The 16,861-nt window shown below is 35.1% G+C and overlaps 1 protein-coding gene across 3 annotated transcripts in view; it reads left to right on the top strand.

Moving 5' to 3' along the window:
• The window catches only part of LOC118187736 (monocarboxylate transporter 12-like), a 184,661-nt gene that overhangs the window by 143,028 nt on the left and 24,772 nt on the right, over positions 1-16,861 (top strand). For all 3 annotated transcript variants that reach the window (XM_085813202.1, XM_035358013.2, XM_035358012.2), the window contains exon 2: positions 15,286-15,429. In XM_085813202.1, coding sequence (XP_085669328.1) covers positions 15,286-15,429 — 144 coding nt within the window. The remainder of the gene's footprint in view (positions 1-15,285; positions 15,430-16,861) is intronic.

Below are 16,861 nucleotides of genomic sequence, written 5' to 3'. Positions count from 1 at the left end.
ATCATGAATCACCACCATACCTCACCCACAATTATAGCAATCCAACAGCTCCTGCGTAACAATATGCAAACACACATCAAACTAATCTGGGTGAAAGGACATGATGGCATAGAGGGTAACGAGATGGCAGACCAGTTAGCAAACGAGGCGGCACTCAACAACGACGCGCAAGAGGTGACAACTCCAATCCCGACTTCGTATTTAAAGCGAAAGCTAAGAGAACTAAGCAAAGAACAGTGGCAACAGGAGTGGGATAACTGTGATACAGGAAGAAGGACACACGGATTCTACCCAATAGTAGACAACGAACGTCTCCAGGCCATTGCACCCTTGACATACTATATCACGGGGCACGGCCCATTTCCATCCTATTTTCAAAGACATGCAATTTCGATGACAGATATATGCGTCTGCGGGGCAACTGGCTCCCCCGACCACTACATATTTGAATGCAGCCTTACATCCAACTTACACCTACCACTCCCAGCCACAAATATAGAATCATATAAACGATTCATCATTAAGCACCCACCAGCGGTCAAAAAGATCTGCCAAATAATTAGGCAGGTCAACGACCTAGGGCAAGATATCTGCCAACCAAACTAGCGTCAATTAAGGCGTCTCATAAAGCAACCACAGTCAGCTTTCACCAAATCATCAACAGAATTCTGACAGTCTCTTATACTGACAATCAGCTGAATGCAACTTACAATATGTTTAAATTATGTGCTGCGCTTATAACATAACTGCACTGCAACATAACTGCAGACATAGCTGCTTACTGCGTACAGTACTCACTTACGGCGTATAGAGCAAACTACTGACTATGAACAGACTGCTACCTGCATTGTGTCTCTGTAGTAGTTACAACGACTGAAATATCTATAGAAGTATTTCCTGGAATAACCACAGTTATTACAACAACTGCAAGTTATATATCAGTGTATAAGGTACTGTGCGCAGAGTAATTGGAACGCCCTGACAAATCGTGTACAGAACTCATCAACAGCGTACAGAGCTCAACACTGACTAATCACAGATTACTACTTGCATGTCCATGCTAGTCCATGCTTAACTGAACAGTGTAAAACAAATGTGTATCCGACTTTGCATTGTGTAACCATTCTGTAAGCATTGTGTATATAACAAGCATCATGTATCTATTACAATACTAATATGCACTGTGTATTCTACAACATAGTGTTTCTCCTACAGTCATTGCCAGTACTGTATTACACAAACGCGTTATACAAACTATCTGCAATAAATATGCACCTCATTCTGCACTGAATTTGTCAAATTCTGCACAGTATCTGCTGTATATAAAGCATATAATTACTATGCAACTATCTACATTGCGTGTGCACTACCTGCAATACCTTACAACCTGTTGTGTATCTGACTTTGCACTGTGCATTTGTTCTGTGAGCAATGTGTATATAAAAAGTACTGTGTACCTACTTTAATCCAATAAACACTGTGCATCTAATATAATATAAAATAAGCTCAGCGCATTCTATAACATAGTGTCTCCACTACAGTTATTGCCTGCACATCATATCTGTATTACTCAAACTATCTGTATTATATCTGCACTGTATATGACATATGCATAATGTATAATTCATCTATATCTATCAATATTGTATCTGCATTACCTGTATAATCTCATAGCTTCGCATAGAAATATATAGCTTGGCAACATAGCATGCATGGTGCTGCGTACTATAATTGTGTGTATACAATAGTATAGATTTTTTTTTAATGTGTAAGTATAATTGTGTTTATATAATTGTGCACAATTGTGTTATATACCATAGTATAGTGTTTTATTCTGCGTTTTAATACGTTAGTATAATTGTGTTTGCATAATTGTACACCATAACTGTGTTGTATATAGTAGTATAGTGTCTTATTTCGTTTGTACAATTGTGCGCAGTATAAATTCTAATATCTAATGCTTTACAAGCATAGTGTATCTGTTTTTACATTGTGTATCAATTCTGTAAGCATTATGTATATAAAAAGCGCTGCATATCTATTCAAATTAAATAAGTATTGTGTACCTGATATAACGTATTGCATAATGTATTCTCCAGAGTAAAGTTTCATCTGTAATTACTATATCATCTAATAACAAAATTTAATATTCTACAGTGTGCCTGCATGCTTTATGTATGTTTATTTGCGCATTTTACATGTGATATGTGATCTAAATGTGTCTAAATGATCTAAATGTGTCTTTAGTGTAAGTGTATACTATATATTAGCTTAAATATGTTTCATTATAAGTATGTGTTTTACTTGTATAAGTGTGTGCAAACTAGTATCTAATTTCTATTTTTATATAATGTGCTTACATGTTTTATATGTGTTATATATGTGCTTTTATATGTGTTTTACAAGTGTTTTGTATGTATCTTTATATGTGCAATTGTATGTACTTGTATGTGTATGTATATGCTGTAATTAGTGTCTAACAGTGTCTAAAAACCAAGATGTAACAAATCATCCGCCTATCGATCAAAACTAATGTATTCCTAAGACGCTTCTGTATGGCCATGTACAATTACGTAAAATTCTTCAATAAACTCCCAAGGTGGCCTCATGAGGCTCCTGGGAGTTGCTGCCACTAGATAGGGGAGGGCGCGGGACATATGCCTGTTTACCTCTGTTAAACATCAGGCGTCCCCGTCCTCCGTCACCTGTCACCTGCCATAATTTAATAAATCCAAATCCTCGTGCCTTATGTTGGGTACTTTCGTAGAGTTTCGTGGTTCACAATAGAGTGATAGTTTTGTCATTTTTCATATATAAAATTATATTTTATTATTTTAATTAGCTAAAAGTCAGTGTATTTTTTTTACTGTGGCTGGTATCAGTTGTTAAAAATACTAATTGAGAAAACTCTAATCCAAGAACAGAATGCGGTATATCTTTCATCACTAGCAATTTAAAAAATATACTCCACTATTAATAAAGTTTCCGTTTTCTGAATTATGCAATTTAAAATCAAACATGTAATTTTTTCCCGTAATATATATCAGTTTAATAATTTTAAGGAAGTAAAATATTAAGAGAATGACTGGACTGTTTGTTAACCTGACATTCTGCAATCATCCAGATGAAATTGGCTAAGCGGACGGTAGGATTGAATAGTAAATGGTTACTTCCTGGAGTGAAATATGTGTATATTATCTAGCGATGCGGATATTGCGTATTATAGTGATGAATGGAGATTAGCATAAAATCTTTGAAACTATGAAGGTATATAAAAGATCATAAGTTTACTGCGTTTTAATTACTAATCTTCCCTATTAAGAAAATTTTTCATGACTCATGACCTAAAAATCAATTGACAAATAAATAAATGAAGGAAAGAAAAAGGAAGCGATATGCAACTACAAATGCAAAGAGTAATTATAATATAATAAGTTTCGTGTTTAAAATTCTGTTATTAAAGGAAAAAATTAATTACATGAGTTAAAAAATTACTTCATCCTTCCTTCAAGCAAAAACATTTTTTGGTAGTATATGCATAAAATTTGGCTTTCAGTCCAATCCTGTTTGTACCCTGAGGCTTTTTTTGTGTATGTATCAATGTAAAATATATTATTTATGAAATATAATCCATTTCATACTAAAAGCTTGTTCATAGCTACACGAAACATTTAAAATGCATGACAAAGAAAGTCATGCCGTACTTTATTCCATTAAAATAATGACAAATTTACCAAGCAGTTTTTGAATATTTGCTGTATATATCTTTGCAGATATGGAAGGAATTTATACTTTACACTGTAACACGACCCTTACGGTCGCCGCAGTACTAGAGAATTACGGAGAGTAGAAACAAAAAGACGATATTCTGAATAAACCTATACAAGAAAAGTCAGGAGGAAATTAAATCCGTAGACTGTGATGGCCATTGCAAAAATGTATCATCTATTTATCGTGCGCGTTTAATTCGTCTTAGTGGTAAAGTTTGATTGACGTACTCTTGTAAATGATCTCAATAATGGCTCTTGTCAGACAGAGATATAGTTGGAAGATAGGAAATCGAAATGTAACAACAACTATCCCATATCCTATACGTTTAGTGAGAAATGTTGATACTACGTTTCTACGTTTGAAATCAAATATCCGTGAATCAATGTACGTTTGAAACCTAATATCTGTGAAGACGATCTAAAATAGACAAATAAAGGAAGAGTGTGTGTGTGTGATTTATGGGAAAGCCTCGAGGTATGCCTCGATTTATGGCAAAGCCTGCCTAAGGGAAGGGATGCCTTCGTGGAGAACTTTCTAAGGAAAACTGGTTCGTATACACGTTACACATGGGGAAAACCACGAAAACGCCCATGCAGCCATCCCTTTCGCGGGATTCGAACCTCGGACCGAACTACCAGTGTTCAGCGACTTTACCGCTCGGCCGCTGGTGGGCGCTTATGACAAATAAAGGAAGGGAAAAGTATTTGTGGAGAAGAAATGCTGTACTTAAGGATAGTTATCACCTGCTGGCGTACATAAAACACATAATGAAGCAATAACAAATTTTTAGAATAAAAATGATGCCCACGCGATTTCCATGACTTGAAACAGATTTGCAGATCTGATGCATTTTATTTAACAATGCTGAATTTAGATGTCGTAAGCAACTATGTGATAAACTCTCACCAGCCAATGTATTTCAGTCTTGGGTTAACAATTCACAAGATGAGTACATTCTTCATTCATGTGTCAGTCGATAAACAGTTAATAACATTTTGTGGCAAAGTCTCATTCAATATTTCCCGTTAAACTAGGTAGCGGTGGGGGGGGGGTAGATTTTATGGCTCACAACCTGAGAGATTATGAATTAAGGAACAAAGCTGTGGGCTCTGCTTGTAACTATAAAAATGTCTATATATATGCAATATGCAGGAAAGTATAAGAAAGGAAAATATTATGTATTGAAAAGTGAATTAAGGAAATCGAGTAGTCTTGGATATGGTGAGAGGACTGGAAAATAGTGGAAGAATTACCACGGCAAACTATTCCTTTTTGACGTTTGGAACTTGCAAAAGAACTCGAAGGAAAACAATTGGCATTTTTTAGTGTAACACTGAAAAATTGCAATGAATTGCCCCAGTTTGCTGTGCTCAGAAAAAGAAACTAATTTCGGTAAGATATAATTTATTTTCTCCCTCCTTTCTGTATGCCTTCATGGTGTAATTGGAAGCATATGTTTCGCGTATTCGAGAGGTCCAGGGTTCGAGTCCCGGTAAGGGCACTTCACTTTTTCACATCACCAGCTTCAAAATAACCTAATGATTCTAAACTGGCGATCGAACTAAAGGGTGCTGGACAATAATTCGTCACCACCAGGATTTGGCGATTTGGCCTCCTAATCTCCAGTCGCCCTTTAAAAGGGACAGTATGTAAGGTATTTTCCTATTCCTTACAGCATGCCTTTGTAGTGTAACGGTAGCACACTCGGGGCATATTTGAGAGGTCTGGGTTCGAGTCTCAGCGAGAGGATTGCAATTTTTCATATCTCCTGCCTCAAAAATATCCTAATATCTCTACAAAGAAATCAGTTGAATCACAATAATATTTCTACTGAAACTGAGAATACTCCGATTCCAAAACAGCTGTGATTCAGGATTACAGCAGTATATAATTAGGGACTGCTACATTAAGTCACCTAGTGCAAATACACTGGTTATCATAAATTAAGGAAATATTACAAAAATCACGATTACTGAAAAAGTTACGTGTAGAATTTAATGAAACTTACCCACAATATACATAGTAAAATATCAAATAGCATAAAAAGAAATTACCAGACAAATATGGTAGTATAGAAATTAGCACATGTATAAAATGAACAAATCGAAGGTGTCAGTTTGCTATTCCTATAGTAAACTGATAAAGATAAAGTACCTTCAATATGGAATATGATCGCCTCTAGAAGCAATACAGCACATACAGCGATGTGTGATGCTTTCAATTATGCGGTCTACCAGTTCCATGGGAAGCGAGAGCCATTGCTCTTGCAAAGCAGTTGCAAGCGCGGCAAGGGTTTGAGGGGGCAAATTGAGAGCAGCTAGACGTCTCCCTAAAGCATCCCAAACGTGCTCTATAGGATTCAAGTCCGGGGATCGAGCTGGCGACTCCATGCGCATAATTGTTTCCTGTTTGTTTCCTGTTGAAGATAATTATTTACGATGCGAGCCCTGTGTGATCTTGCGTTATCGTCCTGTAACAGGAAAGCATCACCTATTGTACCGGCATATAAGCGCACATAAACATGAAAGATGTCATCTCTATAAATCTGAGCATTCACGGTTTCCCTTGGAAAGACATGGAGGTATGTGCGTCCGCCCAAAGAGATGCCACCCCAAACACAGACACTGCCCCTTCCGTATGCATCTCTTTCACGGATGTTTGACGGATGAAAACGAGTTCTAGGTTCTCTCCATGCCAAATAACACCTACTACCGCTTTCTAGACTAAACCTGGATTCATCCGTAAAGAGAACCGCACTCCATTGATCAGGCGTCCAGTGGACATGTCGTGCTCACTGAAAACGGTCCCTCCTATGGCGTGACGTGAGCGGCACACAAATGGCTGGTCGCCTCGCATACAGACCACCTTCGTGAAACCTTTCTACGCACAGTTGATGTTGACACGAACCTTCCGGTGGCTGCAGCAAGGGAGGATCTAAGAAGAGCCGGAGTAGCGGTTCTATCCCTGCGTGCACATAATGTCAAATATCGGTCATCGGCGCTCGTCGTAGCAGTTGGTCGTCCTCGGCTGAACCTCCTAGATGCCGAATCTGTGGTTTGAAATTGCCTCCAAAGTCTATGAATTACAGAAAGACTCACATTTAGCCATCTGGCCATTTCTCTTTGACTTTGTCCTGCCTCTAGTTTCCCAATGGCTCTCCATCGCAGTTCTGCAGGCAAATGATGCCTGGAGGTCATTGTTACGAATTGGCTATCTCAGATTTCTGATGTCACTGTCACAGTAAAGTATGTGGGCTTGCTCTCAAACATGGACTTTTTATGCTCCTCGCAGATGACGTATTCCGAAAGCAGCGCCACTAATTTGCATATCGCAGTTTTACTCAGCTACTCTTACTTGGCAACATATTCAAATTTTACACGGTTTGGCTTATTTTTGAGGGAGTTATTGCTATTTTTGTGATTTTTCCTTAATTTATGATAACCAGTGTACATACACAGAAGCGAATGCTAAAAAGTTAGCTCATGGTCATTTTTTGTATGTTAGATATTAGTACACTGAAGGACTTCATTTTTTTCGTTGCAACTAAACAAAAATTCATATAAAAAATAAAAGAGAAAAAAATTTCTTATGGAATTAATAGAGTCTTTAATCAGGTAAAATCTGTAGAAAGATCAGCCAATTCGAAAGACACTTAAATCAGATATAAATAAGAAGAGAAAAATACTTAATCGATGTTATTATTGTGCTAGTTCAGTGAACCAAAAGTATAGGGATATATGCTCTAAATGTTTAGTTTTTGAACGTAAAAAGCATTCTAGTAGTTATTTGCGCAAACTCTGCGGTAGTTGCGATGTGATTTATAATGCCTTCTATTAAATTTCAGTCGAATATTTATTCAAAAGAAATCCCTCATTTTTCTCTTCTTAGATATGTATTCAAACGAAAGTCCTCCTTTTGCGATTCCTTTTTGTGCAGATCGCATTCTTTCTTGTACATATTCATATGGTCGTTTGTTTTATTAAATTTTTTAAACCTTAACAAATTTTTGGTCCATTTTGTTTTACATGGGCAGTTTCTGCTATACTGATTTTCTTCATTTTTTTTTGTTTGAATTTTTGATAAATCATTTATCACCCTAATATATAAGTATTTTTTTAAGGTCTAGTTTACAACCTGTTCTCGTATACTCACCATATGCACCGAACTGATATTCACCGCTATTTTACTTTCTACTCCTTTGCAGTGCTAGCAGAACACTTAAAGCGATTTGGCTATCTGATTTTATAGCCTTCCAGCTATCTCATAAAAATATAAATGACCCACAATATAAATCTCTATTCTGGCTAATCAACGTTTGTGCAATTCACCATATTCAAGCTATTTTTGGCAAGCAGTTACAAGATAAAAATCGGCGAAAGCTGAAATTCGGTGATAAGAACAAGTGAATCGGTCCTGCGATATATGTGGTCTATTATGCATATGAAATCTGAAAAGTTAAAAATCTTTATTTTGCAATACTTTTCCTGGAACATTTTACATGTAAACGAGATCAGCGTGTTTTTGGTTAGTTGCATAATGCCATGTCAGGCTTTATAGATATTATAATGAAAAGCTTCTTTCAGCTTTTATCGAATGGGAGCGAGATGTGAAAGATAAATAAATTCCTATAAAAGACCTTAATGTCTTAAATCTCTACTGTATACAAGCATTTTCTCTTTAGTACTTATTTTGGATATTTCATACTTTTCCTTATTTCCATTTAAGTTCACTCAAAGTCTAGGAACTATCCTACTATAAGTAACTGAAATTTAATTAGTTATTAGTTTTTATACTCAACTACCTAGTGAAAATTAATAGTTTGTCCAAAGTTCAATTCCCGGCATTTAAACAACTAATTGCAAAGGATTTCCATCGTTTTGCCATACGTAAAGGGAATACGAATCCCAACTTTTACTAGAATACTTTATTTTGAGTTCTAGTGCTTTGTCGCAATGAATTACCTATATTTTATTTCACTATAGGTATTTATTATCTATATATATACAGAAGAATTTTGTTTATCTGGTATCCATCACAGTTAGCTAAATCTGCCATCCAAAAATACCATGTTAAAAATTAATCAAATTTCTTTTGAATACCTGTGACGAATATTATGAATCAAGGAAGAGAAGTTTATCAAAATCGATGCTTAGACAGGTATTTTATGTAAGATAATTATTTTAATATTGATATGGAATTAAATGATTTCTGATTAATTGATAAAGAAATGTTACTGAAATTTGAAAAGTTTTTTTTCAGATACGATACAATACTACTTTCCATCCACTAACATGGTTACCATGTTAGTGGATGGAAAGTAAACCATGTTAGTGGATGGAAAGTAGACACGGACGTTCGTTACTACGTTTATTGGCCGTGAGAAGAACAAGTTCGTACAATAGACATACAGGTAGTTCGGCACTCGCAGGCGCCCTCTTGCATAAAACAAAATCAAAATTTACATAAGGCGCGACCATGTTGCACACCTTGAAATACTATTTCAACATTCAGTGGTTAAAATTCAAAAAATTAAAAATACAATACAATATTAAAATCATGATATAATACTTAATTTATAAAACATGAATTAAAACTCAAATTGGTAATGGACACAATTTTGTAATATTTCTTTTGACCATGCCATCTGAAGTCTTAATAGTCACAATCCTAACAATATTATCAAGACCAGGATGTAACTGAGTAATTCTACCCATTTAGCTGGAGGTAAGTTATCCTCCTTTATGAGTCACAGATCATTAACTTGAAGATTTTTAGTTTACAAAAGCCATTTTGGTCTTTGTTGTAATCGACACAGACATTCTTTGTGCCAACTCTTCCAAAATTGTTGAACCATTTTTCGTATATGTTGCCATCTAGTGAGATGGGAAACTTCAATGTAATTTGGTTCAGGAATGCTTGCTAGTGATCTACCAATAAGAAAATGACCACGCGTCAACGCTGATAAGTTATTTGGATCATTAGATAAATTTGTTAAAGGTCGCGACAAGCTTTTATTTGTGTGAGAAATGTTTCAAATTCTTCATATGGCAATCTAGCCTCGACAACTACTCGTTTTAAATGGTATTTTGTTGATTTTATGCCAGCTTCCCAGAGTCCACCCATATGTGGCGCACCTGGAACGTTTAGATGCCATTTAATGACATTATCAACCAAATATCTACTAACGTTTTGGTTATAAATTGAAGATCTAAGCAAGCCTTTCAAATTCCATGAGTTTGCGTTTTGCTCCAGCAAAATTGGAACCGCAATCACTATATATATCACTGCTTTTGCCCCTGCGGGAAATGAACCTCTTAAGAGCCGCAATAAAAGCATTTGCTGAAAGATCAGTTACTAATTATAAGTGAATAACTCTTGTCGTAAAACAAACAAATAGAGCTATATATGCCTTGAATGAACTATACCCACGACCTTTATTTGCTTTAATTTGAAAAGGACCTGCGTAATTCACTCCACAGCGCAAAACCGCAGGAGCAGGGGAAACGCGACTAGATGGCAAATCGCTCATCAATTGATTAGCCACAGATGCTCTAATTTTGCAACACTTTATACATTTTCTAACTAAATCTCTGATAACAGTTCTACCACTAATGATCCAATATTGTTCTTGAATGCAAGATTGTATGAGTTCTGGAGCTGCATGCAAAAGTATTTCATGGTAATGTCTAACAATGAGATGAGTTAACTTACCCTTAATGATTCGCTTTTGCTTTAAAATAGACTCCATATTCCTGCTGCTATTCTCACATTCCAGACAAAAATAAATCCGTTTTCTTTGCACGAGATGTCCTTCTATTTCAGAACGTTCAAAATGGCTTGACACATCATCCCAAGTACTGTGCTGGCTTACGACGGACCATGTTACTCCGGCTGCTATGAACCATGTTTTATTGAAGATTGAAAAGCTTTGAAACTCAAATGCTTTGAAGCATTGAAGTAAGGGGAGGGCATATCCCTTACTCAGTAATATCTGCTTGTTGTTCTTTTTCTTGTACAGACAATCATGTGTAACGATACCATGAGTTCAATAAAGCCTTTTATTGTTTGATTCCGTAATGTATTCATTTTTTGCGCAATTATGCTTTCGTCGTCGTTTAAATACAAAATGCTGTCTCTCATTTCTAAATTTCATGTCTCTCAGATGATTTTTTATGGAGTTACGGCAAAAAGAACACCTCTTGCTTAAGTTTTGCACGCCAGTGTATTATATTTTAGTTCAACGGTAACTAGCTTTTTCTTTCATACTTTTCTAATTTACTAATGCCGTTGTTATGCTTTATTCTTAAAGTTAAAAATTTTCTTGTAATGTTTGATTTTGAGTAAATCAGAAGGGGGGGAGGATATTATGCCTGTAACGATCTGGCGAGAATTTTGCTTCACCGCGAAGGCTGTAATCATGGTTAAAGAAAATACAAGCTGCAAGCACTGGGTCTGAGGATTTGCGCGCGATTTACCGAAAGTTGTCATTAGTTTAAAAGTATTCTGTTCTAAAGTTACGCTTTTCGTATGCGTCTCTAAAACTTAATTTTATTGTGTGTAGGCAGTTAGGATGTCGGTGAGAAAATACGAAATGAAATTCGTTGAAAATGAAATTTGCATAGGAGCTGAAGTTTCAATTTGTTGCTGTCGGAAAAGAAGGTCCCTCGTTTCTAAAATTGTAATGTTAGAGTTCTAAAAGATTTCGAGTTAGGCAAAAGCGTGTCAGACTTATTCTCGACATGCAGATAAGTAAAGTTTTTTTCGTTATTGCGGGGTGAAATATTTGTAAATATAACTGTGTAAGGATTATGTTAATTTTATAAACAGTTAAATTTTAAGTTAAAGTTCCTTTCCTGTCAAATTCTTAACTTCAACTTACTACTTCCAGCCAGAACGTAGTTTTGGAATTTGCTGAATATTTAATGAGAAGGAACGGTATTTAAACCACGAAGTTACTTACCGAGACAGAGAGAGATAAACAGAGTTTCTGAATTACGCGCGTCTGCCTTTTTGGCCGCTCTCTCTCTCAAAAGCTGTTATACGCTCGGCCGTACTCAGGCCCTTGCTAAGCTTCGTAGTAAAATAGGTTAAGGGGCCAACTCTCATTGTACCTTGATAGCTTTGGCTATACTTTTTTAGTTAATCTTAGTTTTAGTTTAATTCTTAGTCTTTTAAGTTTAAGTGCAAAGTGCGGACTTTATTTGTTCACTCCCAGGCGGAGTTTTGTGAAATCTTATAGAAATAATAAAGGGTTATTTACCCTTCTCTCTTGTTGTTTCCTGTCTTCGAACTCTAGCGATTATTCGCCTATCAGTTCCTAGGTTCCTCACTTCCAACATTAACTTAGAATTTCAAGTGAGGGACCTTACAACTGTATAAATAGAATTGTGTAAAATATTCAAACAATTAAAAATGGTATTTTATTTTATCGTACTTAGCTCATCATTCTGTATCACAGCCTGATCTGTTGCAGTCAGGTGAGTAAAGAATAATATATATCTAGTGATGAGGAGATTTTGAATTTTGCTGACGATGGTATGCATCCAAAATGCTATTAGTTATAATGAAATTTTATCGCAGTTTACAAAATGCAGGTTTCTACTTTTAACTTTTTACACCACTTTTATTTTAATACACTTTTATACACTTTTTATTTTAATATTTTTTATTAATACCATGAAAGAAAAGAAATGTTAGAAAAAAACGGAGTTTTCAAAATTGTTTTCGTTCAAATTCGAACTGTTCTTGACTTTTAATGTTACTCAAGAACAGAGATTTAGTTTCATGAATTAGGTATTATTAGATACTTAGATATTATTACCTCGCATCAGCCTAAAAGAACGGAAATGTTTTCGGTCTAAAACTACGATACTAAATTTTCAGTAAATAAGCACGAATTTAGATACCCACAACACGTTTTTACTATTTTTACAATGATGTCTGTGTATCTATATGTGCACGAAGATTTTTCGTGCACTATAAACTAGGAAGCATATCAAGAATATTCATTATCCCCAACCAGACATACGGCCAAGCTCATACCCGAAGAAGTTACTGAAACGCAAGGCACAAATCAAATAGCAAAGTGGTATGAATGTGAAGAAGCCGCCGCACAATTCTACTACATCACACAAGTAGAAGACAAACGCAAGATAACGTCCCCGGAATTGACAGGATTTATTCCGGGAAATGGTTCGTTTTCCGAATATTACACGGCGTCAAAAATACCGATCTCTATGTCTGTAAAGAAGTTAGTACCCCATAACATAATCGAACCATCTGCTCATTTACTAGAAAACACCAACTTAAAATCCCCAGTAACAATACTCAAGCCTTCTGCAAGATTATTTTAAAAACAACGTCATCAGGCGGCAAGGATAGACCTAATTATCGACAAGCTTTCAAAATTCGGAGCTGCCCTATGTCTTGTTATTTAATTTATTTTTAAAAAATTTATCTAACCTTTTTTGGATGGGGTTAATAGGAACAGTGCCTAGAATAAGAATTTACTATTCACTCAGTTTGTTTCTAAAAGTTTAACTCTCTGTACCACTACTACATTTGAATGTAATGAAACATAAGTTTTCAAATTTCTGTGAAGTCTGTAAAGTGTTGTCTTTGTAAAGTGTATTTGGGATTTTTACTATTGTATGTTCTTCTGTAAAGTAATTTGAGTACCTGAAATAATATAATAATTATGTTAATTATGTAATTATGTCCTGAGCCACAACGGTTACAATATCTTACAATGTTATTTGATGATGGATCTCCTAATGCTAAATATGGGGGAACGCGAGACAATACCACCTAAACTTTTGGTAGAATGAAGGTGTCTCCGTCTCCCGTCAACTGTCCACTAAACTATCAAACTATCGAACTTCCAAAAAAGTTCCATTTTCCATATTTAATTTTTTTTCAATCATTTTAAGAATTGAATAGATTTCGGTTAGAACTGGACAACCTAATGATACTTTATTTGAAACCCATGAAAACCTGTTTGCACAAGCGAGCTTTGAACCCAAGAAACGCGCATGAAAACTAATCAGCTAAAGAGAAGAAAAAGGTACTTACTATTTTTACCCCCTACACTAACCTATATGCATAGGTAAGGAAGGTAATGTTTCCAGCCCAAAAATTCGATAGGAAGTTTTTTGTGTATAAGAACGAATTAGAACCCCCCCAATACATTTTTATTATTTTTACAATGATTTTTGTCTGTGTGTTTATATATACATCTGATGAATTTTTCGTCCAAGATTACTTTTATATGAAACTTCCCAAAAGTTCGGTTTTCCGTATTTAAGATTTCTACATTTGTGTAAAGACTTGATTACATTTTGGGTAAAATTGGATAAATTTACAGGAAGCCCATAACAATCTTTAATGGACAATCGGTACTTTACTTGAAACCCATTACAGTTTTTAATAAAAAAACCATATTAAAATATAATCCAAATCTTTTCAATTTTAATATTTAAGACATTTGTATGAATGGAAGGCATACTAGATTTTCGCTAAAATTGATAAATCGGAAATAATCTTTTTCTTGAAGCTCTGAACACATTTTCGTAAAAAAATATATTATGAGGTAATCCAAAACTTTTAAAATGCGATATTTAAAATAGGTATATGATTGAGAATGATATATTAATTTTATAAGAATTAAATGTATTCTTAAAATTATGCTAAATGCAACGAGAATAAGCTCATTATGAAGCAATTAAATGTATAACGCTCAGTCTTCAATTTTGTGTTCGTTTCACTTTTGTGTCGAATCACTTTTCAAATAAAAGGATGATGCGGCTACCAAATTTTATGACAATTTATTTATTTTTTTTTAAAGAAATAATATAACTAATGTAAAATGAAAAGTATGACAACACTTAAAACACTCTATCGGGAATTCTAAAGATATGCTGTTTTAAAAATGTGTCGATTGTTAGATCATTCATTTATGAAACTAAAACACTATATGACCAGAATATATGCTACGATTGATGCGATATTTTCAGATCAAAGCTGGAGAGCTGATATGTACATTAGCACGGATAGTTACTTATCCTTGACAAATGCACGGAAGAAAAGAATAATAATTAATGAGTTGTGTTTATAATTAACATTGAGTCATTAAATTTATGAACAAATCAGATTTTATTTATAAATGATCAATCGGAAGTGAGAGTTTGTTTGAAGCTCATTGCTATACTACCAATTCTATATCATGACATCGAGAGATCATGCGCTATTTAGCTTCATAAGGTCCCCCACCTCTTATTTTTTGTTATTATTTTTAATGCTCATTTTTTTTAAACATTTGAATGATAAACTTTTGGAGAGATTCTAGTTCTTGTTTAACTCTTAATTGACAGTTAATTTTTCTCTTATTTCTTATAATTCAAAAATTTATTATTTGTCTTTTATCCTAAATTTTAGTTATATGTCTCTTTAACGAGTTACTTATTTGATTAAATATAATATTGATATGATTTGTTTAATCTATAGCAATTTTTTCAGGTGCTGTATCTGGCTTCCTCAGCCATAGCATTAGCGTTCGAACACTGGCTGTCTTTGGGACTATTTTAGCATCTGTGTCCGTTATCACTTGTAGCTGCGCTTCTCATATAACACATATTGCTGCTTTATACGGAGCTTTGCAAGGCAAGTAATAATGTTTTTCCTGTAATTTTTGGTATTATATAAAATCTTCTACAATGTATCTCGTACTAAGTCTTGATTTTTGCGTTATTTACCCTAAACTTAAACTTTCATTCACGTGTAAATGCAATATAAAAGATTTTTATTAAAGAAGAAATACGTTATATTTCTTTAATTGTTTACAAATATACCTTCTGACCCACCAGCGGCCCAGCGGTAAAAGCTTCTGAACACTGGTGGTTCGGAACGGGCTTCGAGTCCAGGCAAACGCGCTGGCTGCGCCCACCAGCGGCCGAGCGGTAAAGTCGCTGAACACTGGTAGTTCGGTCTGAGGTTCGAATCCCGCGAACGGGCTGGCGTTTTCATGGTTTTCCCCATGTGTAACGTGTATACGAGCCAGTTTTCCTTAGAAAGTCCTCCACGAAGGCATCCCTCCTCTTAGGCAGATATCCCTAGTGTGCTTTGCCATAATTAAATACACACGGGATGGCTGCATGGACGTTTTCGTTGTTTTCCTCATGTGTAACGTGGATACGAGTCAGTTTTCCCTTAAAAAGACCTTAACGGAGCATCCTTTTTTTCTCGTGTAGTGCCTAAGGACGGAGCATGCAATGGCTAAATATATATAAGTAATAAAAAAGGGGCTTTTCAATGCTGATGGTGTAGAAGATTGAATCTGTAATAAACAGCAAGAATTTTGATGGTGTCAATGCTGAAATGCCGATCCACAATGAATAGGAACCTGGCAGTCGAGGCAGATTAAATCTTCATTTTATTTCGGTAAACATCTTCCGGCCACAAACAACTTGGCACATTATTTTTTCTTATTTCAAAAACATTTACATTTTTGATAACTTTGCAGGAAGAAGGAAGCAGCAGACAACAGTCTAGCTAGGCCTGAAGATTAGCGAGTGAGTGCGTTATGTGTAAGGTGAAATCTTAATTCAGACTGAGTTAGTTTTGGTTCTCAGTGCACTTTGACTGGATAATTAATACTGATGCAAAATTAGTATTGGCTGTTTGATTTTTAGTTCCATTTTACATCGTCAGAAATATGTAAGAGTAACATGGATTAATCTCGAAATGGTGCAGTGCAGAAAAGAGATTACTATTTTTAGAATAGAGAAGGGAAATTAATTTTACCTTTTACATATTCTTTAATTTTCTTACACACACACACACACACACATATATATATATATGTAATGATTTTAAACTGCGTAGAGGAAAACAGTGGAACTTTTAACAGCTTACGATACTGCGTAGATGACCGAGAAGACCGTAGTGTGGCAGAGTAGAAAACATGATGACGCAATTTAGCACAATGCATTTTGAAAAATCACAATCTTTATTTTTTTACGCATATCAAACCATTATTTTTTAGACAAGATCGTTCCTAATTATGTTTGAATACAGAAGTTGCATTTTGAACTAC

This window comes from Stegodyphus dumicola, chromosome 3 (assembly GCF_044657685.1).
Source record: "Stegodyphus dumicola isolate Sdum_Otavi_A_Nest chromosome 3, ASM4465768v1".
NCBI lineage: Eukaryota > Metazoa > Arthropoda > Arachnida > Araneae > Eresidae > Stegodyphus > Stegodyphus dumicola.
Note: the sequence above shows the minus strand (reverse complement) of the source record. Positions and strands in the feature narration are given on the sequence as shown.